This window comes from Malaclemys terrapin, chromosome 1 (genome assembly GCF_027887155.1).
Source record: "Malaclemys terrapin pileata isolate rMalTer1 chromosome 1, rMalTer1.hap1, whole genome shotgun sequence".
Classification (NCBI taxonomy): Eukaryota; Metazoa; Chordata; order Testudines; family Emydidae; genus Malaclemys; species Malaclemys terrapin.
Genome location: NC_071505.1, coordinates 294,805,134 through 294,831,170, shown reverse-complemented (window position 1 = coordinate 294,831,170; position 26,037 = coordinate 294,805,134). Strand labels below are relative to the sequence as shown.

Below are 26,037 nucleotides of genomic sequence, written 5' to 3'. Positions count from 1 at the left end.
GTAGAAGATTCACAGAAACAAAAATTAGCAACTTTATTAAAAGTTGACTTTATTAAAACATTATCCACAAATAAATCAATCGGTCTTTCTAAAATGTGACTGAGTAGAAAGATTCCATTTAGTATAATTCCTATTTCTGACGTTAATGAGAGTGAGTTTTTAATCTATTTTTCACTTGTGAGTTCAAACACTTAAGCTACTTTTAAAAAGCACCTTGGAATCCAAAGAAACTGCTGCACTGCATCCAGAAAATTACATTAGCATAGAATTTAGTGTAGCTGGCTAAAGATTTTTATTTTTATTGTCGATAAGCCACTTATGAGTTTCTATTACAAACCAGAGATTAAGGACAACAATATTTTTTCAGTCCAAGCAGCATGTTTAAACAAGCTGATTAAGAGCTGTTCTTTTTAGCACCAGGGTAGTGATTATATAATATTTACTTTGAAATGTAAAAATATTTTTGATCACATCTAAAGAGGCAAACACAGGTGAATTTTTTTTTCAGCTGACCTCGTAGTTCATTAAACAATGAAAAGCCTTGTTATTTAAACAAATAATTTATAAGTTAAAGACCTTCCAAGTTCAGGTGGGAAAAAAATTTGTTTTCCACAGAAAGAAAATAAAGATTGTTACAGTAGAGACATTGCATATTAAAAGTACACCATATCGTAAACTGCAATCTAATAGAATATAGAACATAAGAAAAACAGATTGCTCTCTACTGTAGTTGAAGGAAATTCTACATTCTCACTTAAGTACTTTAATTGCATACTACAGATGGGGAAAATCATAGCTATAAATTATTCTTGCAGCATATTTGTCCATATACATAGATGCATAGAGTTTAAAGCCAAAAGGGACCATTAGATCATCTAATTGGACATCCTGTATATCACAAGCCATTAAGTTTCACGCAGTTTTATCCCTGTACTGATCCCACCGATTTGGGGTTAGCTAAAGTAGATCTTGAAGAGATCAAAAAATGAAGAATCCCTTGGTATTTTGTTCCAATAGTTAGTCACCCTCATTGTTAAAAATGTGTGTCTTATTTTGAATTTGTCTGGTTTTAACTTCCAGCCATTGGTTCTCATTAGGTTTTCTCCATTAAGTTAAAGAGTCAAGTATTACTTATATACTGTAATTAGGCTTAGCAGAATTCTGTTTATTTATAATTTGAACAAACAATATCTAAGGTTTTTTTATTTTTATATATTTAAATTTTCACAGTTGTGGGAAATTATGGGAGTGTCCAACAATAATTATGTAATGACAATAATTGTTGATTCAAATATTTAAAGCTTTATAACTGTTAAAACACAAATTGTCAACATCACATGTAAAAATATACAAAGTAAATATCCTTAACATCAGATTCTAATAGGTTTTCAAGCAGTATTTTTTACTTTGCCTATCTGAAAATTTTTTCATTGTGTAAATATTTTTGTTGGTTTGTGTGTGTGCTGAAATCAATGTTTACTGATAAAAATCTAATCCTTCCAAATCTAACTGTAATCAAGTAACCTCTCAGTCTTCTTTCTGATAAACTAAACATATTGAGTTCCTTACTTCTTTCAGTGGAAGGCACTTTTCTCTGAATAATTTTTTTTGTGAAGACTAGAACTCTATAGACTAGTATCCCAGGATGAGCCTCACCAGTGCCATGCACAGAAATAAAATCACCTCTCTACTCTTACTCCTCTGTTTATACATCCAAGGATTGCATTAGCCCTTTTCCCCCACATCTTCACACTAGGATCTTATATTGAGTTGCTTTCCAGGATGCAGTCCCCCATTCTGTAGGTCTAGATTGCATTCCTTGTTCTAAATGTATAACTGCATTTAGCTGTATTAAAACACTTTTTGTTTGAATGGACCCAGCTTAGCAAGGGGAACAGATCGCTTTGTATGACTGCCTTGCCCTCGTCATTATTTACCAGTCTGCCAATCTTTGTGTCATCTGCAGATTTTATTAGCGATGACTTTATATTTATTTCCAGATCACTGATGAAAATGTTGATTAGCGTCAGACCTAGTACTGATCTTTGCAGAAACCACCCTTGAATCACCCCCATTCAAAGATTCCCCATTGACAACTACTTTTTGAGATCTGTCCGTTAGCCTATTCTTAATCCATTTAACGTGTGCTTTATCAATACTGTATAGTGCTAATTTTTTAATCAGACTGTCATGCAGCATTAAGTCAAATGCCTCATAAAAGTCTAAGTACACTACATCTCTGCAGTTACCTTTAATCAACCCAACATGTAATCTCATCAAAGAATGACATCTTTCTCTATTTCCAAATCTATAATTCCTTTAAACTGAACTCCTCTGAAGATTTAAGTTCTTTAGTGAGGAGTTAACTTTTCGAAAGCACTTCTCACATGTGAACTCCAGGGCTTGTGAAAATAATATGAACATGTTTCTCTTTATTATATATAACAAAACCACCTGCAATTCAACCATACCTTTATATTGATCAGCAACTCCAAGAAATTTTTTGGTGGCATAACAACTGAAGTGTTTAGAGGAATCACGTAGCACTTATCCAAGCTAAGGTCGAGGTAGGCTGTGAGTCTCTGGGAAAGAAATGCATATTCTAATCAAAATCATTTTAATAATTCTAGGGTTAGCAAAACTGTTAATATTATGCTCAATTACTGTTATATACTTGTTCTTCCTGTAAGCTGGAGTACTGTTAGTTAAAAGGCATGTTCTAATGTATTGAGTTTGGTGGTGGGATACAGAGATAAAAGGCAATCCTAATATCAGGTTAGCTAGAACAGAGATTTCTGCAAGTCAATAGGTACTAGGTAGTTCAGACTTTTCAGTGCATGAGCTGTCAGAGGTTAAGTGCAGTATTTATTTAGTCTTGTTGCTTGTATTTTAAAATTTCAGGGAGAAATCTGAAAGTACAAATCTCCCTTTCAGAGTTCAATGAAACATGACTGGAAGAGAAAACACAATAGAAAATAACAGATGCTATACATAAAAATATTTTATTCTTCCAAAATTCTGTGCAGTTGAAATGCTAATATACTGATATACAAAAATACAAAGAAAAGTGTCAAACTTGCAGAATCTACATTTTAAACCAGTAATTCATGGTCTCTGGATTATCCAAAGGGTAATATTTGCAATAGTTTATTAATCTATAACTCTAATAGATTCTTGAACTAGACTGAAAGGTCTTGAGGCACCATTAACTAAATTGTTTTTGCTAAGGAAGGGCAATATATCATGTTCAAGTGTTCAGTCTTGCAACATCCAACATTTTTTGCGAGTACCGTATTAAATACAAAGAACTAAGGGCCCCAATCCTGCAAACACTATCGAGCATAACGATTAGTACTATGACTAGTCCACCTGTCAAAGGAGTAAGTACTTTGCTTATAGCAAGAGTCTGCAGCATTGGACCTTAAGTTAACAAAGCATTAAGGCTGAAGAATAATGAAGTATAAAATGTGAGGTTCTTACAGTCACATTACATTTTATTTTCTATTGCTATTTTTTCCTCATACAGCTTCACGTTTCTTACAGCCTGATCCAATGCCTAATAGGAATATTCCTATTGATTTCATTATCTTCAGTGGACATTGGATTAAGTCTTAAATGCATACTACAAAATATATTTATCACCTATAATATTTCTAAGGCTCCTCTCACCATGGTATCACATCTGTGTGGGATTTGCATTATGCCAACTTATCATTGCTGTGGGAAATACCTTGGTCTTTCCTATTTTTATTTTATTTAATTATGCAACATTAATATTATACAGAATTGAAATGGGTGCTGAAGGTCAGACCTCACTTTGGCATATGAGGTGCCAGCCTTTATTTCTGTCATGCCAAGTAGAGAAAGTGTGAAGTGTGATGTGAAGGAAGCTCTGCTGTAAATCTTAACAAATGTTTACTGAACATATTTAGAAATAAATTTTTCTAATCAGATGATTATTTAACCAATGTTTTTCCCAAACTAGCTTATGAATGTTAGGCAAAATGAGCACTAACTATTAACTTCATGTTTAGACACGTTTGAGTTCATACAAAAAGAGCGTGGCAATGATTTTACACAGTAGGAAAGTGTTCTTTTTTTCAGCCTTGCATAACACAAAAATAACTCAACAGTTTTTCCTCAAGCTTTCAGCAGCAGCAAGAGTCACATTTCAGTGAAACAAGGCGTGGACTATTTAAGCATAATGTGATAATTTTCAGAAAGCGGAGAGAAAGAAAATGGGTTTTTCCAACTTTAACTATGATCACTGAGAGAAAGCTGTAGCATTACAGGGATGTCATGCAAAAATTTTATTACTAAGATGTGCAACAAAGATACGTATTGACAAAAAAATAGAATAAAAGTACTTCAGTAGTGCTCAGTCATGCCTTTAAAATCAGTGAGTGGCCTGTGGTAGAGGCAGAGTGCCTCCTGAGAGCTCCCAAATGCCCAGGGTGGGGTCTGGCTGCTGCCATGCACCTTAAAGTGAATACAGAATGTACTGCCCTCCACAGCCCATCAGCCATATCCTTGCCTTTTTGCTGTCCCCTCTGGAATGGTTAGCTTCACTGAAAGCACTACTGGATGATAGTCTTTGAGCTTAGGTGAATACAAGGACTGTGAATATGACCAGCCCCTGCACATGGGTGTCCAAGGGAATGAAGGCTTCTTCCACCCTACATTCATCTCTACTGTTGCTGATCACAATCTGGCTTCATGTATTTTCAGCAATAAGATTAAAATTTTCTTCACGTTCTTGTATTATGACAAGGAAATGGACGTGTTTGGGTTTTTTCCCTTCTCTTTTCATGAACAAGAACACTTTATAAATGGTGGCTTACAGACCAGGAGAACAGCAAGATTATCATCAAATGTGCACTCTGTACACAAGGATTAATAATTACTTCCAGTTTCTGAATACCAAAATACTGCAGAGCTCACACTTTCACACCAGTAAAATAACTGAAATAATTAGAAACCACACAGATTAAGTTCATAAAAAAAATAAGCGTTTTGAAATTTTTTTTTGTTTTTAAATGCTTTCAAGGATTCTCAGCAGACGTTCCTTACCCGGTGGAAATCATGAACAATGTCTGCTGGATCACTGTCAGCAAATTCTGGGACAGGCACACTGATGAATTCAACATCCTCCTCCTCAAGGATCTGAACGTTTTGCTCAATTGTCTGGTAGCGAGCAGCTGGAGCACGTGCATCAGGCTCAGTCAGAGTTAAGTCATCTTCAATATATTTTATTCCACAGAAATACACACCACCTTGCTAAAAAATAAATAAAATAACCTCAAAACAAACAACATTTCAGCAAGTTTATAAAAAAATTAAAATGTGACCAACTACTATGCAAGCTTCCTCAGATAGCGAGGTCACTGCACCTTAAATTCTACTCTACACCCACACGGCTCTTCCATTCTCAAACTTCTCCTGAGCAGACACTGCCCATCATCAAGCTAAATTACATGTTTTTCTGCCTATTTAATTCATAAGCCTACACTGGATCAATTTTAGACAGTACAGGTCTTCTACATAGCTTGAGTAAGAGATTAAGGACCTAGAGTGAAATCCTGGCCCCTCTGAAGTCAATCGGAATTTTGCCATTGACTTCAAGGAAGTCAGGATTTCATACCTGGTTTTTACCCTGACCTTCCATAACAAATTACTGCAGGTGCAAATAAGACATGCATACCTCCAATTACATTATTTGTGAGCAGAATAAGGTACTTAAAAGTTTTTATGCCTAAACCTGTGCTTACAAATTGTAGTATTCAATAATCAGGTCCTTAAATATATTTGATTATGTTTTATGTTCTAGCCTAAATCCTTTTTAATTCATTTATTCTGACTATCCAAAACAAGTTCAGGAAGTCCTTTATAATCTTGAAAGTTTCCTAGATTTAAGACTTTTTAAGTTTGTTTACAACGTGAATTCATTTCTGATGTTTTAAACTACAGCTGTCTTCACTCACAAGCTGTAGCCTGTCAACTATATACATTATTTGCAGTATGACCACTCTCACCTGAGATAGGCTAACTCCAGAGGAGTTAACTTGGGTGTAGATAACTCAAGCTAACACTGTAGTGCAGACAAGCTCTTAGACTTGCTCCTGGTAACCAGAATATAGCTTACACCACTCTGAATTTCATCCAGAGTCTGATAAAGTCTAAATTGGTACAATTCACAGAGAAAGCCAGAATCCAGAACAGAACAGAAAGGTATAAGAAGATGCAAGTTAAATTAGACCCCTCCAGCTCCTCTGTGCTGTTTGATCAGTTTAGACTCCCGTAGACATTAGCAAATGGATGTAAATGGGATCAAGTATCTGGAAATCAGGCTGTCAGGGAATGGGATTTTCCTGGGAACCCTCCACGCACAGGTCTTGCCCCTCCCACAAATAGAGAGGAGGAGTCATGTGGAACACACTGTGTTTGGCCAAGGGTGGGAAACTGCCGCCACTGTTTCCCACCCTTGGCCAAACACAGTGTGTTCCACATGGCTGGAGTCTGTTTCGGGGGTGGGGAGGAACTGGATATTAGCCAGACTGACACATTAGCTACCCCACCAGCCCCATGAAATTCAGGGTCTGTATTATCATAATTTCCACAGAATTCCCATGAAGTCACAGGGGAGTCCCTTGTAGCATAGCTCCAATGGAACTGCACTGCCAGGGAGTCAGAGCCAATGCAGAGGTGTAAAACCTCTGTAGAGATAGCTCTGGCCTCCTGCAGATCCCAGGTTTAGGGGCTTGTTCAATGGCCTACTCCACAGGGGGATGGGGGCAAACCACTCTTCCCAACTGAACAATAGGGGAGAATTCTGTGGAATTTCCTGACCCAGAAGTCTCTCTCTGAGTTTTTCCTGTGGGAGCAATAATCTGGCCCAAGGAGTCTTATACCACCTTACACATTCCCTCTGAATCTGGTCATATGTGGAGGAGAGTAATTTATCCCAGAGTGAAACTGCCAACGACACCACTCTTCATGAATTCCCAAATGACCTATCAAAGGAGGAGGACTGAAAATAATTTCTGAAAAAGCTATACATTCAGCCCTTAAACCTATAGAAGAATAAATGTGAATAGAGAGAACCAATAGCACTCTCTCACTCACTCTCTACTAAACAGTGCAAACAGGGAGAAAAATGAAAGTCCTTTACTACACAAAATGTATTTAGCTTACCTGGAATGCAAAATATTTGTACAGATAGGCACCACCAAGTATCACACCAGCAAGCATAAAAGCCACTCCAAAGCACATACACCAACACCAAGCTCTCCTCTGTCCAACAGGCACCACAGCTTCAGGGTCCTAGAAACATAGCAAAGGGAAATTGTCAACATACCATTCCAAAAGACACAAAAGATTGTGGATGTACCTGTCTATTTAGTGCAATCATTTCCAGCATCACTAGAAAATATTGGGTAATTTTATTTCATATTTGGAAAAAATACTTTAAACTTATTCCATGTTAAGGTTTACAGCAACACCACCTATGGTGAGATTATGATGAGATAAAAACAGCTATAAATGCCGCAACCTCTTACTGCCATCTTCTTGGGCTGACCCATCAACTGGTTACTAACGTCAAAAGCATACAAGCTGAGGAGTCATGGAGAGAGTTCAGGAATGGTGAAGTCATTTGAAGCATCATTTCTCTCACAGCTGAGCTTTTCACAGATTGTGTCCAGAAAAGTATCCATTTTTAGACTAATTTTTGTGAAACAATAGCATGTAAGGGACCTGGATTCAGAAGAAGCATTAGGACACACATCAGTATGGTACAATTTAAGAGGTTTGAGGAATAATAAGCAAAAAAATAGCAAAATCTGGCCCCGTGATATACGACTGTGATTGGTGAAGAAGAGGGAAAGTCATACTAGAACTCTTTTGAGCAACAGATTGCTAACTAGGGCAGTAGCCAGTCCCCTATACTACCAGCACAACAGAGCATTGTTAGGCCCCACTCTACATATTGTGCTACATGTGAGGGATGCACAATGCTCCTCTTTGGAGCAGTAGTAAGGAGTACCATATCACACATTTCCTCCTCAAGCCATCCTGAGCTGGTGCTTGCAGAAGGACGCCTATGTCTATATCACATGATCAATACCCTTCACTTCCCTCACTTCTGCATAATTCAGGTAAACGAAGGCAGGATTTTGCCCTTGGTTTCTTAGGATACATCTACACTGCCAAAAAACATCTGTAGCAGCAAGTCTCAGAACCCGGGTCTACAAGCTCAGGCTCGCACTATGGCACTACAAATAGCTGTGTAGATGTTCCCACTCAGTCTGGAGCTTGGGCTCTGAAACATCCACCTCCTCAGGTTTTAGAGCCCAAGCTCCAGCTGAGCGGGAACATCTACATGGCTATTCATAGTGCCACAGTGTAACCTGGGAGACTCTGCTGGGGAGTTGGGGTTTTTTGCAGTGTAGGTGTACTCCTAGAGTCTAACCCCTTCCAATCCAGAACACTGACAGATAAAGGTCAGAGTTTGCATCAGCAGAAAGTAATTCATTATACCATTCCTACTGGAGACAACAAGAAATCATAACAATCAGGAAGACAGAAAATAGTAGTGAAAAATAAAAGTGGAAAAACCCTAGACACCCCTTTTGCTAAAAGGAAGAAAAAGTTTTGCTTTAGAGTGATGGATATACTCTTATCTTTCAGCAGATACTTTTCATGGCTTTTGGGTTTGTTTTCAGAGGACCCCATGCAAGTATTACAACAAGCTATTATAGCATTTAATAACTAAATAAAATGTTGAATTTTTAAACATCAACGTTCTAATTGTAACCTATTCTCTATGTTGCTTTAATAGTGGTGTACACTCGCAATATATAGCAAGCTTCCATACCCACTTTTCTGCAAGGTGACAGCTGTCAACAGCAGGTTAGAATAGGGTGACCAGACTCCCGATAAAATCTGGATGTCCCGATATCGAGCAGTTCGTCCCACGTCCCGACCGAAGTACGGTCGGGATGCCATTTGTCCCGATATTTTGTTTTGGGCGGGTTTTCCCCTCCTCCCCCCTTGTTGCTTAGGTGGCGGTGACAGGCAGGGGGAGCGCCTTTTCAATTGTTATACTCACCCGGCACGTCCGGGTCTTCGGCAGCACTTCAGCGGTGGGTCCCTCAGTCGCCGACAGTATTCGGCAGCGGCTACTTCCTTCTTTGGCGGCAAAGTTTATTACCCACCACCGAAATGCTGCTGAAGACAGTCAGCAACTGAAAGACCCTCCGCCGAAGTGCCGCCGAAGACTCAGACCGGTGAGCGTAACAATTGAAAAGGCACTCCCCCTGTGGCGGTCCCAATATTCTGGAATTCTCATCTGGTCACCCTAGGTTATCAGGTTAACAGGATCAAAACTTTTCAAAAATAATTCACAACTTATACTTCATTACTAAAAAAGCTTTTTATATTAACTTGCAGAGTGCTGCAAGAAGCAAAATAAGTGCATCTTTCTTTTGGCAGGTTTTCCATTTATTACAGCTAGATACATTACTGATTTCTGTTCCAAATACAGAACACTATGAGCTCCTGAAAGATGCATTATCTTGACCTGAAATGTAGGCGTTATAAATGTAAGCTATTATCAAACCTTCTAGACCAATAAACAAATTCTAATTGAAGCAGAGTTTTTAACTGATAAAAATTCCCCTGCAGCATTTGCGAGGTAAGCACTGTAACCTCTGTGCTAATGCAGAAGACCCTGAAAGTGAAAATGGCTAGAAAACAATATTAAAAATGAAACTGACTCACCACAGCATAAACAGTGAAATGCAGGTAGCAATTTTAAAAATCCTTTCAGTTTTAATTGTTAATTATCTAAGGATTTTTTTCATTAGCTACATGATTTTTAAACTGACATTGTTCCTTCAAGTGAAAGGCGGAGGATGAAGTTTAATACAATACCCATGGTAATTTAATTAAGTTTCAGGTCAGTTTCTGATTCACTGTGGATTCTTCAGTCAAGTGTGTTCAATTATAACTCTAAGTCAGGTAAAGCAAGGATTTTTATTATTTTTATATTGTCTCTGTACTAGCAGGTAATTTCATATCCCAAGACTTTTCAAACTATGAAGGACATCTACATACAACTTTTTTTTTTTAAAATGCTGCCATTGAAATTGCTGTAGATTAATTAGGAAAATAGACAGAAAATGAGGATTCAACAATCAGGAGAGAGGGATATTACATAAAAAGTTTAGCATATCCTTATTTTTAAATTATCTCAAAACAAACTAATAGTTTTAAATTTGTTTTAAAGAGAGTAGGAGGGAAATCCAAACAGCATTGAGAGAGAACAGTCACCTGTCTATAGCAAACAAAGAATATTCCAAAATAGCTATTCAATTCAATTGATAGAACAATGAAAAAACTGTGGAGGAGGATTTTACATTATGTACACCTATCCCCTAGGAATTGGACTTAGACCACAAACTAATTTCTCATATACCAAAAGAACCTCCAAATAGATTGAAATTACTTTCAAACTCCTTCCAAGATGGTGTGAAGTTAAAACAGGTGTTATTAATATTCCTAACCTAAATATTTTTTTCTTCGATGTATAAATGATAGATGTAAACTGAACATTCAATACATTCCCATAATCCTTCAATGTATAATAGCTACTGTATATGCTCATTCATTAGCCTGTTCGTTTATAAGCCGACCCCCCAAGATGGTCATAGCAAAAACTGAATGACCCTTTCATAAGCCAACCCTATATTTCAGGGGTTGGCAAACTTTGGCTCCCAGCCATCAGGGTAAGCTGCTGGCAGGTCAGGACATTTTGTTTACTTGGGGCATCTGCAGGCATGGAGCCCCTCAGCTCCCTGTGGCCGCGGTTTGCCAATGGAAACTGAGGGGCTCCATACCTGCAGATGCTCCAGGTAAACAAAACGACAATGTATTAGATATTCAATTCAATGATTCTATAGAGTTTAAAATCATCACATTTTGGTGTAGACCCATTTATAAGCCGACCCCCACTCTTTGATGCGTCAATTTTTACCAAAAATATTCGGCTTACAAACGAGTATATACGGTAAGTATTGTTATTATTTGTGAATATATGCCTAGCAATACTGTACTAAGATATTTCACATGCATGAATTTGTAGCACTAATTTGCTCACAATCTGTTGCCAATTTTAGCGCACAGTTTCAAGTACAGTTTGCTTATTATTTAGGATAGCACATGAGATTATCACATCTCAGTAGAGCTAAACCACAAGTATCAGGCAACACTGAAAAACATTCTCTGTTAAATTAATGAATAATATTGATCTAATTTCCCTTTTTGAAGTGGATAATTAAGTAGATCAATTAGGTCTTAAATAGAAGCACTCAATATTTATAGTTTTGGTTATGTATAATTTCATTAATCCCACAATGCTAGATTATACTACTACTAATTGCTTGCTACCCCTACGATCAAGCTAAGTTCCTGGCACACAATACTGTTTATGCTAAACTAGAATGACCCAAGAGCAAATTGCATCGCCCTATTCCGGAACAGACCCCTGCACCTCAGGATCAATACACCTTGAATGCGAAATGGTGTTGCTGATGCCTACCCTCTGTTAGGGTAGTTCCTGCTTTGAAAGGGAAGCATTCATTTAGAGCAGTGGTTCCCAAATTTTAACAACCTGTGAACCCCTTTCACTAAAATGTCAAGTCTCATGAACCCCCTCCTAAAAATGAATATTTCCAGGGATTTTCTCCTTTACTTGAGTATAAATTATAAAAGCAGTGATCTTGGAAATATAAAATTTGTTTTATGACATTATTAAATAAATAATGTGTATCATTGCAGTATTTTTATTACATTATGAAAACGGCAACACTTCCAAGATCTCACTTTCATAACTTGTATCACTTTGAATAAGCCTGTTATAAGACAAGGCTCCTATGTTTCATCAAGGAGTATCAGATGTGAAACAGCATGAAGGTATTTAAGAAGCCAACTCAAAGAGTTCCTCCTACACAAGCATTCAGGTCTTGAGCAGTCCAGGCAAACAACACACGTTACAACAAAGCCTTAACTTGTTCTTCATAATAATTTTAAAAACAATACTAGCTGCCTATTTAATTTTAAAAACAGCAAAAAATATCCACCTCCCTTTCCATTTCTTATAAGGAGTCTTGAAGTTTAAATCTCTCCAGTGTGATAGAGATGCTTGCTTTGATCTGCTTAGCTCTTGGAAGTCCAGGGGCTCCAGGCTGCTGGCCCTGTGCTACCTGGGATCCCTAGGGACAGCTCTGTCCACCATTAGGGATTTTTTTCCCCGAGAACCCCCTGTAACGTTTCACGAACCCCAGTTTGGGAACCACCGATTTAGAGGGGAGCTCCACTAATGAAGATTGTGCCAAATTAATATATACCCAGCTGGAGAGGCAGAGGTTGCAGACTGTCACCTCAACTGTCCTTTCTTGGGAGACTTTCTGCTGGGGAGTCTCCACCAGCAAAATTCATCATATAATCGCTAGGTGCATGTAGGCCTTTAAGGATATGCCTCCCTCCTTTCTTCCTACCTGCCTTTTACGGGCAGCAGCAATCAATCCTGGCCCTTCCACTGTTAGGTCTCATCTCTGTCCCAGTGTGGCTTTCCCTTCTGATTCCCAGTTGGGTCCCTGATGCTATGATAACTCCATACAGATAATCTTCTTTGATGCAAAATGCTTTAAGTGGAGACTGACATGAGCCCAGCATTTGCCCTTTGTAAGACTTCATCATTCTAAGATCAGAAAGGGACTCAGTGGAGATTTGACTAACTCACTTCCCTTGGAGAGGGGTCAAACAAAGGTGTCTGCTCATGCTACTTCTTTTTAATTTGTATACTAATCGTATAGCGTTTAAGTTAAAAGATCTAGAATTCCACAATCTGAATACTGTGGAGCAGCTCTTTTATACACAGATAACAATGTTTCTTTCATTATGCATTTGAGATCTAAGGTAGGGTTACCATATTTCAACAATCAAAAAAGAGGACGGGAGGAGCCCCGCCCTAGCCCCGCCCCTGTCCTAGCCCCGCCCCTGCCCCTTCCACTCCCTCCCACTTCCTGCCCCCTCAGAACCCCCAACCCTCCCCCCCACTCCTTGTCCCCTGACTGCCCCCCAGGATTCCACCCCCTCCCTAAGCCTCCCTGCCTCTTGTCCCCTGACTGCCTCCTCCTGAGACCTTCCCCACATCCTAACTGGCCCCCTAGGACTCTACCCCCTACCTGTCCCCTGACTGCCCCAACCCTTATCCACACCCCCACCCCCTGACAGCCCCCCCCAGAACTCCTGACGCATCTAAACCCCTCTGCTCCCTGTCCCCTGACTGCCCCCTCCTGTAACCCCTGCTCCTAACTGCCCTCCAGAACCCCACCCCCTACCTAAGCCTCCCTGTTCCTTATCCCCTAACTGCCCCTTCCTAAGACCCCCCCCCAACTGTCCCCCAGGACCCTACCTCCTACCTGTACCCTGACTGCCCAAAACCTTATCCACCCTCCCCCAGAAAGCCTGCCCCGAACTCTCGACACCCCCCCCCCGCTCCTTGTCACCTGACTGCTCCCTCCTGGGACCCCTGCTCCTAACTGCCCTCCAGAACCCCACCCCCTACCTAAGCCTCCTTGTTCCTTATCCCCTAACTGCCCCTTCCGAAGACCCCCCCCCAACTGTCCCCCAGGACCCTACCTCCTACCTGTACCCCAACTGCCCAAAACCTTACACCCCCCAACCCCCAGACAGCCCCCCCCAAACTCCCTGACCCATCCAACCCTCCCCCCTGGTCCCTGTTTCTTGACTACCTCCCCCTCCACCCCAGAACCTCCCTGCTGCTTCTCTGGCCCCCGGCCCCCTTACTGTGCTGCAGAGCAGCGCGCTCAACAGCGGGGGAGGGCAGCAGAGTCGGAGCTCCAGACGAACGATCTGTGAATGCAGGGAGGGAGGGGGAGGAGGGGCGTGGTGTCAAGTTTCAGGAGAGAAGTGCAGGAAGGGCCCTGGCTCTGGCTGTCGGAGCCCCGGCTGCTCTGTAAGCCGTGCGCACGCTCTGCATGGGGGGGGGGGGGGGGGGGGAAGTCCGGACATTGACAAATTCCCCCCGGACGCTATTTTTAACCCGAAAAAGCCAGACATGTCCGGGGGAATCCGGACGAATGGTAACCCTAATCTAAGGTTACTGGCCAGGTTCTCTGAAGTTTGCTTGACCTGGCCTCACTGAATAAATTATACCAAGATTATGGTTGTTTCATTTGAATAAAGATTATTTTGCCTATTGTGGTCAGTGGATGGCGTCAAGCTTCGCTCTGCCTGTGTCCTTCTGGAATTATAAAGTGCTCTCTTGAGTTGTTCAAATGATACCAAAATTGCCCATTGAGCATAACACTTTTTAATTCCAGAATAAGATAGAGAAGCCCTTATAAAAATATTTAGAACTGATAATAGACAGGTGTAACTTGTAAGTAATTATTTTGGGAAACAGGTTAAAAGAAAAATAACAATAACTTGTAGCCCCACAAACATCTGCAGTTATTCCTTTGATGAAGTGTGCCAAATACTCTCTTGCTCTTTTCAGTTCAGCTTCTAGTGCTTCTGCATTTTGTTCCAATATAAGTATAAAGATTCGACAGCACCAAGTTAACATTTAGGGTAACTTTTTTAAATTCTAAGAGGACAGCTCCTAGGAGAAGCACTCAAAGATATTCCTAGATTGGATAATCTCATGAGGATTTACAGGTAAATCTTCCCCTTCTGTGGACTTTTGTACAATATTAAACACTTACAATTTGTTTCATGCTTAAGGTACACACCCAGCCAGCTCACATTCCAAAAATTATGACAATCAGGCCTTTATTTCTCTAAGTAAATTAGGGATGCATCGCAGAAATATACTTTCATCCATTTGTGCAGGAACATTCAACTGAGTATTAGCCTGTCTAAAGCCAACATGATGTGCCATGAAGAATTTTGTGATCAGCAAGCAGTTACCCAAAAGATACTAACCCATATTTAAAAGTAGCTATGGTGGAGACAAAAATAAGATTCAAAATATAGTTTATAAATATTTCTGCTTCAAAAGTGCCACATATTGCCTTTGATCTGCACATAAATCAAACAGTATATGGTCCAAAGTTTACTAAAAGGATGTTTACATCATAATACATAAACAGGCCATGATTATCTATCTGAAAATTGAATCTATATAAAGGGCTAACATTTGTGTGGGCAGAATGACGCTTCCCGCTTAGAATGTTCAAAACTGTTTTCTTAGGAAGGTCCTTGGTGTTTCACTTTATTTACACAGTCCCATGATATGTACTAAAGTAGGTTGTACATCCTTGGAGGCAAAATTTGAGTAATTAAGCTTTTAAGTTGTGAGGTGGGGAGAAAAATAATTAAATTAGTGATGGATAATAGACTCCCCCAAAAGTGTTTGTTAATAAGGGAAGCTAATAGTACTTCAAAATATAAAATTGGCCAAAGGCTGTTTAAGACAAAGGTGCAGGATGGAATGAATAAAGGATGCTGACCTATACTGACTTGCAGAACTGACATTTAAAGGACCCTTCCAAAACAACTCTGTAGCCTCTTGCCTGAAGTTTGCTGAGAGTGTGGAGTTCTAGTCATTGAATATTATGGATTGGAAATTAAGGCAGACTTTTACAAGACTTCCCATTCAGATGACATATACTACAGTTCTGGAGGGCTGTCACACTGACATGCCTCTCAAACATAATTTTTGTCCCTGCTAGCAAAATTAGGATAGATACACTGATCTTTTAACTTGCTGTTTGAAATATTGTATCCATACAACTTGGATATTTCTTTAGATTAGTCAAGTATCAGAGGGGTAGCTGTGTTAGTCTGGATCTGTAAAAAGCAACAGAGAGTCCTGTGGCACTTAAGACTAACAGATGTATTGAAGCATTAACAAAGTGGGTATTCACCCACAAAAGCTTGACGCATGATGATCAGTGGCTCTCAACCAGGGGTCCAGGGCCCCCTGGGGGGCTGCGAGCAGGTTTCAGGGGGTCCTCCAAGCAAGGCCAGTGTTAGATTCGCTGGGGCCTAGGGAAGAAAGCCAAAGCCCCACCACATGGGGCTGAACTCTGGGGCCATGAGCCCCACCACCCAGGGCTGAAGCCAAACTTAGCTTTGCGGGAGGGGCTGTGGCATGGGGCCCCATGCAATTGCCCTGCTTGTTACCCTCTAACACAACCCTGGCTTTTACATGCAGAAAACTAGTTGTGGTTGCACAGGTGGGCCATGGAGTTTTTATATCATGTTGGGTGGGGGAGGGGAGCTCAGAAAGAAAAAGATTGAGAACCCCTTCTTTAGATAGTGAATCATGAGAACCTCTATTCCTCTAAAGTGACTTTATTCTTTCTAACCCCAGCCAATGAGGTCTAAAAATTTCCATGGCCTCTTCTGTATATATGTGATACCTGAAATCTATAACCCTTCTGCAGCAGCACTGCCAGTTTCTCCTTTCAGATATCAAAATAAGCAGGGAGATGTCCTTCTATCCAAAACCTGTCAAGGGTTTGGGTTTTTCTTAGCCTCTCTTATGCCACTCACACAGCTTGGATGAACCAAATACCTGAATTATGTAAAATAATCTGTTAGCTAGCTGGCACAACTGAGAATCACTTCTTGTTTCTTCTATAAAATAACATACAGACACTATGAATATTTGTTTTCCTCTCTGTTTGTACAGAACTGGGAAAGCTGCTAGCATTCAAACAATTAAAGAGTTTTACAATGCATCAGGCCAAAGATCCTTTTATTAAGATCTGCATGCTACGGTAGACCAAGAACTCAACTGAATCAGTTGGTTCATCCAAACTGCATACCAGCACAACCATGAACAGTGACACAGGTCCCTTCTGGCTTTGGAATCTATGAAAACACATTAAGGTAAGCAAGGCTTGAACCAGCAAAGATCATATTGGAGGGGGAACATGTGTGTGGGAGAACAGGACTGACAGAAGGGAGGAAGTTAGACATGTCTGAAAGGGTAGAAATAAGGAGCAGGATAAAACTGACACAAAAGAGAGAAAGAGGGTGAGTAAGACAGTATCTTTTATTGGACCAACTTCTGTTGGTGAGAGAGACAAGCTTTCACACTTACACAGAGCTCTTCTTTAGGCTATAACCAAACTGCATACAAAAAAAGAGAAAAAACAGACAGGAGGAAGAAGAGGAATATGGTGGAAAATAAAGACTACTGGCCTGCACGTTACATAGTCATTTTCACCAGGGCACAGTGGATATAAAGTGCTACCAATTTAGAATGGAAGCATTTTATACCCACTCTACATTAGTGTGGAAATTACACAAGGTGCAGAGCAATGGAGAATCAATCGTGCCCTACAAGTGTAATCCTTCAACTCTCACCCATGCGAGTATCCTTACTTATGTGAGCAGTCCCATGGACTTCTCATAAGAGGGTTACAGAATCAGGTCCTATGAGAATAACTGCTAAGAATGAGGACAGGAAAAGAAACCCCAAAAGGAAGAAACTAAGGAGTCCATAATGACTGAAAATGACCACTGACTCATTTAAATGTAGGAGGAATATTTTTAATTAATTTAGCTCTTACAAGGAAATACAAAAGGAAAATGTTTTTGAAAGTTCTGCCTTAACTGGACAAAAAAAGGACTTCAGAATTACGACATCCTAGTGTGACTAGAAAGCATAGCAATTGGAGAAATAACCACATAATATACAGTGTCTACATACATCACTTAAAAGATTGTAAATGATCCATAGTAAATGAAAAAAAGTGTTAAAAGCCAGAATATTTTGATATATACCAAGAATGTTGAAGTGTCTTCCTTGTGTACTATTATATATTCAACTTTAACATTTTGTTGATATAGGTTTTGCATTGAATTTCCTCAAGTATTCTAAGAAAGAAAAAAGTTTTGATGCAATAGTTTACATATTTCAGTGTGGTTTGCAATATAGTGATTACCAATTCAAATAATCACACCCATTATTTATATTATATTCAGCAGTATGTACTAGATGTATATTTATTTTGTTAAAAATTGGAAGTTATAGTGGATATCATTTAAAATTTATTTTAAAAAATTGTACTTAACCATTCTTAAGTTAAATAACCCGATATTTTTTGCCAAGTGTGAAAATCAATATTTTCCCCTCATTCATTCTTTGATTACTCAAAATTGACTAAAGAGTTTCACTAAACTTCCAATAAATAGAAAATATAAACTTTTGGACTAATTTTAAGTGTGAAAATTTCAGTTCAAAGTTGAACTTTTTTACGTATATTATAGAGTATTCTGGAGTATTCTGTAAATAGAGGTTTAGCTAGAAAGTGCCTACGCTACATAAAACACAATCTTGCTACTGGTCTTTACTATCCTTGGTAAGTTTAGTCCTTCTCTCTACATTACTTTTGTCATCCTACTTGCATATTTATTCTTTAAATATATCCAGACTTCCTTTTGATACTTGTCTAAGTCTCATAGATATTAGTGTCAATGGAATGCTATGTTGGTTGAATATCCACATCTTCCATAGTCAAGCACTGACGCCCCCTTTATCCTAGAGACCTCCCTAATATACTACACATATATCACTGAGTCTCAGAATTTCTGAGTTCTATTCTAGGCTCTGTCACAGACAGAGAGACTTTGGACAAGTTATAAACACCGTGCCTCAGTTTCTCCATACATAACATGGAGTTAGCAAGGCTTCTCTATGTTATATTATGTTGAGATTGTTAATTCATTAATATTGGTAAAGCAAATCTTTGGATGGAAAGTATCAGTAGCGCGAAATAGTATTAAAAGTATCATACTTAACAGTTGGGTTGAAGGGCTTAGATTTAATCAACTTCTACTTCCAACGTAAATTATGATAACACTTTCTAAAGGGCTTAATTGCAATGGGACTGCTTATATGTTCAAAGCTGAGCATATGCTCAAGTGCTCTGCCAGATATGGGCCAGAGTGCTTAGCACCCTGCAGAATCAAGCCCCTTATGAGCTCATTGTGGTGGCTATTTTTGCTTTATACTTTTGCTAAATAACAAGAGGATTTTCTACAACTACAAATGCTGAACAGGTGAATTAACCAAACAGTATCACACACAGCAGCTTTGCAAAATTCAGCTTGTCCAACCACTTGGAGTAAGCAATTTCTGTTTTGAACAGCAAACAAAATATCAGTATAGTATTTCAGTCTACTCCTGGGGGAATTCTGCACTACTGCACACATGCATAATTAATGAGCTGCACATATTTTTGTTTTTTTGCGCAGAAAAAAACTTCTGCAGAAATGTTGCCACAGTTACACCTTTTGCCCAACAGAGGGCGCTGTGGCACAAGAACAGCAGCAACTCCCAGCAGAAAATAACTTCTGCAGTTCCGCCTTTTGACCACCAGAATGCATTGTGGCAATAGAACAGAGCAACAGCTCCCAGCCAGCTAGGTAAGAGAAAAAGCCTGCCTTCTTCCCAGCACCTGTCAGGCCAGATCAGAATACAGGAGCTATGGGGAGACAGACAGAATGGGGCTGCTGAAGGGTCGGACAAGGGCTCATAAGGGCTAGTGGGGGAGGACAGACTGGGGCAGGAGCTGAATGGGAGTGGAGGCACAGGACCACAGGGAGGAGGGAGGTGCAGGGCCACATGGTGATGGGGGAGGGGGTGCAGAGCTACATAGGGACAGAGGGTGGTTGATTGGAGGCATAGAGACACATGGGGACAGAGGAGAGGGGACAGGGACACATAGTGACTGGGGAGTGCCTAGGTGGGGGCACAGAGCCACGTGGGGATGGGGTGCAGGGCCATATATTGATCGGGGGAGAGGGTGTAGGAACACATGGGGATGGGGGCAGATGTGCCTGACTGAATGTGGAAGGCTACAGGTCACTCAAGGTCTGCATGGGGGAAGCTCCCTAACAATCCCTCCCTGTCCCCCCCCAAAAAACCTGTTCCATACTTTTCCCACCCATATCCAATAACCCTTCAAGTTCACACCCAGGCTCCTTCCCAGCAATTTACTTCCCTCTCCCTCAGCTCCTCCATTACCCCTGACACCCCCAAGCCGTTGCACTGCTTCTGAGGGGTGCAGGAAATACAGTTCTTTATTATAGTTTAAATGTATTATTACTCAGAGTTCTGTATTAATATGCCTAGTAAGGAATCTATTTGTCAAAAAACATTTGCTGCATCTTTTTTGTTGTCAGTATTGTTACAGACTTACTTGCTGACAGGTATTTTGAAATAAAATGACCAAATATAATTGAAACTGGTGTGATTATATTGTGTTATTTTGACAAATAAAAAAAGCAGAATTTTAAAATATTGTGCACAGAATTTTTATTTTTTTGTTGTAGAATTTTTGGCACAGAATTCCCCCAGGAGTAACCGTCATGTTAAGGGTGGGCAAGTAAATTATTGTCCCTTGGCTGGCAATTTTTCATGCTAATTTTGTATGGCTGCTAGACAGAAGAATCTTGCTACTGGATGTGGCATGGTCCACTGAGAGCGAGGAGACCTGGGCCTTATTTCAGAGTCTGTCGCTGACACACTGTGTGACCATGGGCCAGATGCTACACCCACTGAAGTCTGTTGCAAAACTTTCATTTCAAACCCTTGGTATTTCTCTCTTCTGTTTTGGTTTCCCTGTCTGTAAAATTGGGAATGATATACAGTTTTGTAAAGAACGTTGAGTCTATAAATGAAAAGCACATTAATTCACACTCAGGATAAAAAGCACCAGATAAGTGGTAAGGTAATTAATGCTGTATAGGCACTCCTCACTTAACGTTGTAATTATGTTCCTGAAAAATGTGACTTTAAGCGAAATGATGTTAAGCGAATCCAATTTTCCCATAAGAATTAATGTAAATGAGGGAGTTAGTTTCCAGGGACATTTTTTTCACCTGGTACACAGTGATGATGATTGTGAAGCTTGGTTGAGGTGGAGGAGTCAGAGGGTGGATATTTCCCAGGGAATGCCTTACTGCTAAATGAACTAGCAATTGACTGAGCCCTCAAGGGTTAACTCTCAACACTCTACAAGACAGCAGGAAAGGAGGGAGGGCAGACAGAGACACACACCCTGTGTGTGAGAGAAAAAATGCGCATTTCCCCTTTAAGTAGCTGACCCCAGGCTTAAGTACACTGCCTTGTTAATTAAATCAGTTTGCTAAAACCAGCAGCTACTGCCTAGAACAGGCCTGCACAACATGCGACCTGGGCTCACTGTGGCCCGCGGGAGTTGAGTAGGTGGGTTCACTGTGTGATCCCTGGGGAGGGTGAGTAGGCAAGTGGCGGGTGAGGGAGGGGGACTGAGTAGGGGAGCGGGCAGGCAGTGGCGGGGAGTGAGTAGGCGAGCTGGAGGGGTGGGGAGGGCCTGAGGAGGTGAGTGGGCAGGAAGTGGCAGGGGCTGAGTAAGAGAGCCGGGGGAGGAGGGCTGAGTAGGGTTACCATACGTCCGGATTTTCCCGGACATGTCCGGCTTTTTGGGCTCCAAATCCCCGTCCGGGGGGAAATCCCAAAAAGCCGGACATGTCCGGGAAAATCGGACATGCGGTCGGCGGCTCGGGTGCCGGGCCGGGGGCTCGGGGGCTCGGCCGGCGGTGCTCGGGGGGGCCCGGTGCCGGGCCGGAGGCTCGGGGGGCCTGGCCGGCAGTGCCGGGCCGGGGGCTCGGCCAGCGGTGCTCGGGGGGGCCCGGGGCAGAGGCTCGGGGGGGCCCGGGGCAGAGGCTCGGGGGGCCTGGCCGGCAGTGCCGGGCCGGGGGCTCGGCCGGCGGTGCTCAGGGGGGCCCGGGGCCGGGCCGGGCCGCTCGGCCGGCGGCTCGGGTGCCGGGCCGGGTGCTGGGCCGGGGGCTCGGCCGGCGGTGCTCGGGGGGGCCGGGTGCCGGGCCGGAGGCTCGGGTGCCGGGCCGGGCCGGGGGCTCGGCCGGCAGTGCTCGGGGGGGCCCGGTGCCGGGCCGGGGGGCCTGGCTGGCAGTGCCGGGCCGGGGGCTCGGCCGGCGGTGCTCGGGGGGGCCGGGTACCGGGCCGGGGGCTCGGGTGCCGGGCCGGACCGGGGGGCTCGGCCGGCGGGTCGGGTGCCGGCGGTGCTCGGGGTGGCCGGGTGCCGGGCCGGGTGCTGGGCCGGGGGCTCGGCCGGCGGTGCTCGGGGGGGCCCGGTGCCGGGCCCGGCCGGGGACTGGGTACCGGGTCGGGGGCTCGGCCGGCGGTGCCGGGCCGGGCCGGGGGCTCGGGGGACGGGCTGGGGACCTGCGGTGCCGGGGGTGGGCCGCGCCTCCTCCCCCCCCCCCCACACCCCCTTACCTGCTTCAGGCTTCCCGCGACTCAAATGTTCGCGGGAAGCAGGGGAGGGGGCGGAGACTTTGGGGAGGGGGCGGGGTTGGGGCGGGGGCGGGGGCGGGGCTGGGGGCGGGGCTGGGGCCCCTTTAAAGTGTCCTCCTTTCGGAGGCACTAAATATGGTAACCCTAGGGCTGAGGAGGCGAGCGGCGAATCGGTGGCTGACCTGTTCTACTGATCTGGTCTGGCTCCCATCCCCTCTCCCAGGGCCGGCTCTAGGCACCAGCAAAACAAGCAGGTGCTTCGGGCGGCACATTTCTATGGGTGGCATTCTGGTGCTGGCCATCATAGGCGCCGACTCCGGTGCCCCCGCCACCCCAGCTTGCCATCCCAGCTTGCCTCCGCTCCGCCTCCGCCTGCTCCCCTGAGCGCGCTGCCGCCGCTCCGCTTCTCCCCCTCCCTCCCAGGCTTGCTGCGCATGAAACCGCTGTTTTGTGCGGCAAGGCTGGGGGGGGGGGGGAGAGGGAGGAGGAGAAGCCGAGCAGCGGGGCGCTCAGGGGAGGCGGTGGAGGTGAGCTGGAGCGGGGAGTGGTTCCTCTACCCCCCATTACTTCCTGTGCAACCCCACCCTAGCTCACCTCCGCTCCGCCTGCTCCCCTGAACGCGCCACTGCTCCGTTTCTCCCCCCTCCCTCCCAGGCTTGCCGCACGCAAAACCGCTATTTTGCACAGCAAGGCTGGGAGGGAGGAGAAGTCGAGCGGCATGCGCTCAGGGGAGGCGGTGGTGGTGGAGCGGAGGTGAGCTGGAGCGGGGAGCGATTCCTCTACCCCCCCGTTACTTCCTGCACCCTGCCACCCTAACTCACCTTTGCTCCGTCTGCTCCCCTGAACGCGCTGCTGCTCCGCTTCTCTGCCCTCCCTCGCCCGAGAGGGAGGAGGGAGAAGCGGAGTGGCGGCACGCCCGGGGGAGCAGGCAAAGCAGAGGTGAGCTAGGGCGGGAGGTCGTGGGGGGCCCGCAGGAAGCAATGGGTGGGGAAACGCAGCACGCCGCGGGAGGAGGCGGGGCTGGGGATTTGGGGAAGGAGTTCGAAAGGGGTGGAGTTGGGGCAGGGCCAGGGGCAGAGGGGCATGAAAAAAAAAGGGGGAGCGGCCAAAATTTTTTTTTGCTTGGGGTGACAAAAATCCTAGAGCCAGCCCTGCCCTCTCCAAGGGTTGCAGCTGTCTGGAGGTGCCTGACTTCCACGTCTTCCTCATTCACATCTTTCATTCATTCAACAGGGCAATTGATTACAAAGTGGGGGGAAGATCTTATTCTACTTCTAGCAAAAAGACATTTTTCTTTTCCCTTAATTATACTACCTTAAGGGCCCGCTATAACAAATTACCGAGGTTCAATACTGCTGTTTCGGTGGGGCGGCGCTGGAGAAGGAGGGTTTGTTTCCACGGGTCAGGTGGTGCAGGGGGGGGGAGGGAGGTGTTTCGGCGGTGCTGGGGGTCGTTTCCGTGGGGCAGGCAGGCGGCGCTGGGGGGGGTTGTGTTTTGGGGGGGTGGGGGGGGTTGGCAGCACTTGGGGGGTTTCGACCCTCAGCTGTTTTCTTTGGAGTAATATGGCCCTCGCCGCTTTACAAGTTGTGCAGGCCTGGCCTAGAAGCTCCCTCCGTTGGTCTTGTGTCCCCCCTGCTCTATGGAAGATGGGGTAAGCAGGATGCAGGAGCAGGGGGGAGGGGGAGATACGCTGATATTAGCCCCCCTTTTCACCCCTCCCCCCATACAGCAAGCAGGAGCCTCTGGGAGCAGCTCCAAGGCAGAGGGCAGGAGCAGCACATGACAGTGAGGGGAGGGACATCTGCACAGGGAACTTAGGGGAGTGGGGAGCTGATAGGAGGGGCTGCTGCTCCACGCTGGTTCCAACCACCCACCAGCTAGCTGCAAGGGGCTGCTCTTCCTGCAAGCAGTGGACAAAACAGGCAGCTGCCAAACGGAGCATGTTAGAAGGGAGCATTTCAGAACTTTAAACGAGCATGTTCCCTAATTGATCAGCAACTTAACATCGAAACAACGTTAACGAGGATGACTTTAAGTGAGGAGTCCCTGTATTATTAATTTACACCTGTGACTGGGTAATCCAATGCAATGTACAGAATTTTGCCAGTCATCAAGTGGGGAAAAAATTATATCAAAAGGTAATGCATCACTGAATTACTTCAGCATTTATTCTGTCAATTGTAGTTTAGTTTTTAATTACAATACTTCATAATGTTCTTGCAAGTACACTGTAATACACATTTATGTAAAAATTAGTCTTAGCAATGCAAAAAATTACTACATAAAACTGCTGAGAAACATGGAGAGAAAGTGGTTTTGTACACATTTAAGTGTCTGGAGTGTTTGTCTACTATACATCAATTATATACAGAGCCTGCAAGTATACCATTAATGCTACTTTATTAAATTTCCAGAGTAATCAACGTTTCACAGGAACATGTCAATTTTGAAGATTTTTTTTTCAACAGGAAAAGTCAAAACAAATCATTTTGACTCTCTAATTTCAATACAGTAAAAAATGTTTCAAACTGACACAGTAAAAGTTTCAATTTCATTTTTGTTTTAACTTTTATATATTAAACTAGTAATTTCATTATACTCTATTTAACATAAATTATAATTAATATGTATATTTATGCTTTGACATTATCAAAATGATATGATTTGATAGTTTCAAACTGAAGTTTTCTAGAACTATTGTTTTGCAGGAAATTTCAGCTTTTCACTCTGATTCAAAACAAAAACAAAAGTTTCAAGTGTTAGAATTTCCCACAGAACAGCAACTGCAGGTTCTGAACAGCTCTACTATGTACAGAATACATTAAATAGTTATATAATGTTTACATTGAAGCCAAGTTCTTTAGACCTTATTAGGAAAATATATATACACATCAAAAAGTGTACTTAGCGATGTGATAGATCGGTGGTTTTCAACCTTTTTTAAATTTTTTAGGGATCTGAAAATTACAAATGGAGGTGCAGACCCCTTTGGTAATCTTAAGACAGTCTGCGGATCCTCAGGGATCTACGGACCACAGGTTGAAACCTCTGTGATAGAACATATGTGAAATTTTGTAGAAACATGCATTTCAAAATAATTTTATGTCATCACCTGTAATGGCACATTATAGTACAATGCATGTTATTTTTCTAAGCACTGTATAGTGTAAGGGCATATCTACTTATGGGAACACTATTTATGTGACATAATTTTATGCAAAAAACAGTTCTCCAGATACATTTAAAAAAAATTTACCCAAGTATCAGTTTGTTAATCTGACAACAGAGAAGATAGTTAGAAATAGTCTATGTAAAACAATTTTCTGTCTGCCCATGTATCCTCCCTTCCATGTACTGAATTGATTTAACCTGAAATGGCATTCATGGACATCAACATTATTTTGTGGCTGGTGAGACAAACAACTGCCAAGGTAGTTATTGTGGTAGTGTGGTACAAATATCTTGTTTAAAATATAATATCAGTGTACTGGAAATGAGGGAAACAGTATTTCACCATAGCAAAGTTTCATATTTACCATTCAAGTCAGGAAGAGATTTAAAACGAGAGAAACACAAAAGGAAGTAAGATATGGACCATTACCAAGAGCTCCTCTGCTCCAATATGTTCATTTCTACTGCTTGAAGAAAGATTTGCAACCAATGTTCCCAGCTCAAGGTCAGAAAGTTCAAGAAAT

At 42.7% G+C, this 26,037-nt stretch overlaps 1 protein-coding gene across 1 annotated transcript in view; it reads right to left on the bottom strand.

Annotated features, from left to right (window-relative positions):
- Window positions 1-26,037, bottom strand: part of ITM2B (integral membrane protein 2B) — a 34,665-nt gene that overhangs the window by 4,305 nt on the left and 4,323 nt on the right. The window contains exons 2-4 of the mRNA XM_054014687.1: window positions 7,192-7,320; window positions 5,071-5,277; window positions 2,472-2,582 (exon numbers count right to left, since the gene is read on the bottom strand). Of these exons, the coding sequence (XP_053870662.1) occupies window positions 2,472-2,582; window positions 5,071-5,277; window positions 7,192-7,320 (447 nt within the window). The remainder of the gene's footprint in view (window positions 1-2,471; window positions 2,583-5,070; window positions 5,278-7,191; window positions 7,321-26,037) is intronic.